The 578-nt window shown below is 34.4% G+C and overlaps 1 protein-coding gene across 2 annotated transcripts in view; it reads left to right on the top strand.

The window, feature by feature from the left end:
- Nucleotides 1–578, top strand: part of LOC119586075 — a gene marked incomplete in the record, with an annotated part of 15,749 nt that overhangs the window by 5,060 nt on the left and 10,111 nt on the right. For both annotated transcript variants that reach the window (XM_037934774.1, XM_037934775.1), the window contains 1 exon segment: nucleotides 63–199. In XM_037934774.1, the coding sequence (XP_037790702.1) occupies nucleotides 63–199 (137 nt within the window).

Genomic DNA, 578 nt, shown 5'->3' with positions numbered 1-578 from the left:
TCCTTACGTACATAAGTATGCATGCATAGGTTATTCATTTATCTATCATTTACCACACACAGCATGCGGGTCATGTGACAAAACAATCACCATCAACTACACTAACTACCCGAAGTTTGTCTCTAAAACCACAACTTGGTCATCACCCAATTATCCTAATGGTTATCCAGAAGGGTGTACTTGCACCCTTACTATCCAGGTACGTCTTGAGCCCATTATTGTAAACGGTGATAGAAAATTGCAATATAAGCTACAATAGCAGTAGTAAGACTGATAGTAGCAGCATTAGTTATAGCAACAATAGAAAAAAAGATAGCGATTTAGAGCGTTGGTTTTGCAGACTTGGAAGTGCAGTTCAGAGGGATTTAGAACAAAAAATATATAGATATGACAATAAGAGTTATTTGAATTTTTTTCCCTAAAAAAAAATCCGAAGCACATTTTGAGAGATATATTTTCAAGTATTAGTAGAACTGGAGCAAACTGAACAATGTCAGATTCATCATATATATATACATACTACAAAAGCTTGTATGAAACATAATTGCCTTAACTAATATCTCTGTTTTCAGAAACGC

The sequence above is a fragment of the Penaeus monodon genome, chromosome 20 (assembly GCF_015228065.2).
Source record: "Penaeus monodon isolate SGIC_2016 chromosome 20, NSTDA_Pmon_1, whole genome shotgun sequence".
Classification (NCBI taxonomy): domain Eukaryota; kingdom Metazoa; phylum Arthropoda; class Malacostraca; order Decapoda; family Penaeidae; genus Penaeus; species Penaeus monodon.
The sequence above is the reverse complement of the archived record's forward strand: the minus strand, read 5'-3'. Positions and strand labels throughout refer to the sequence as shown.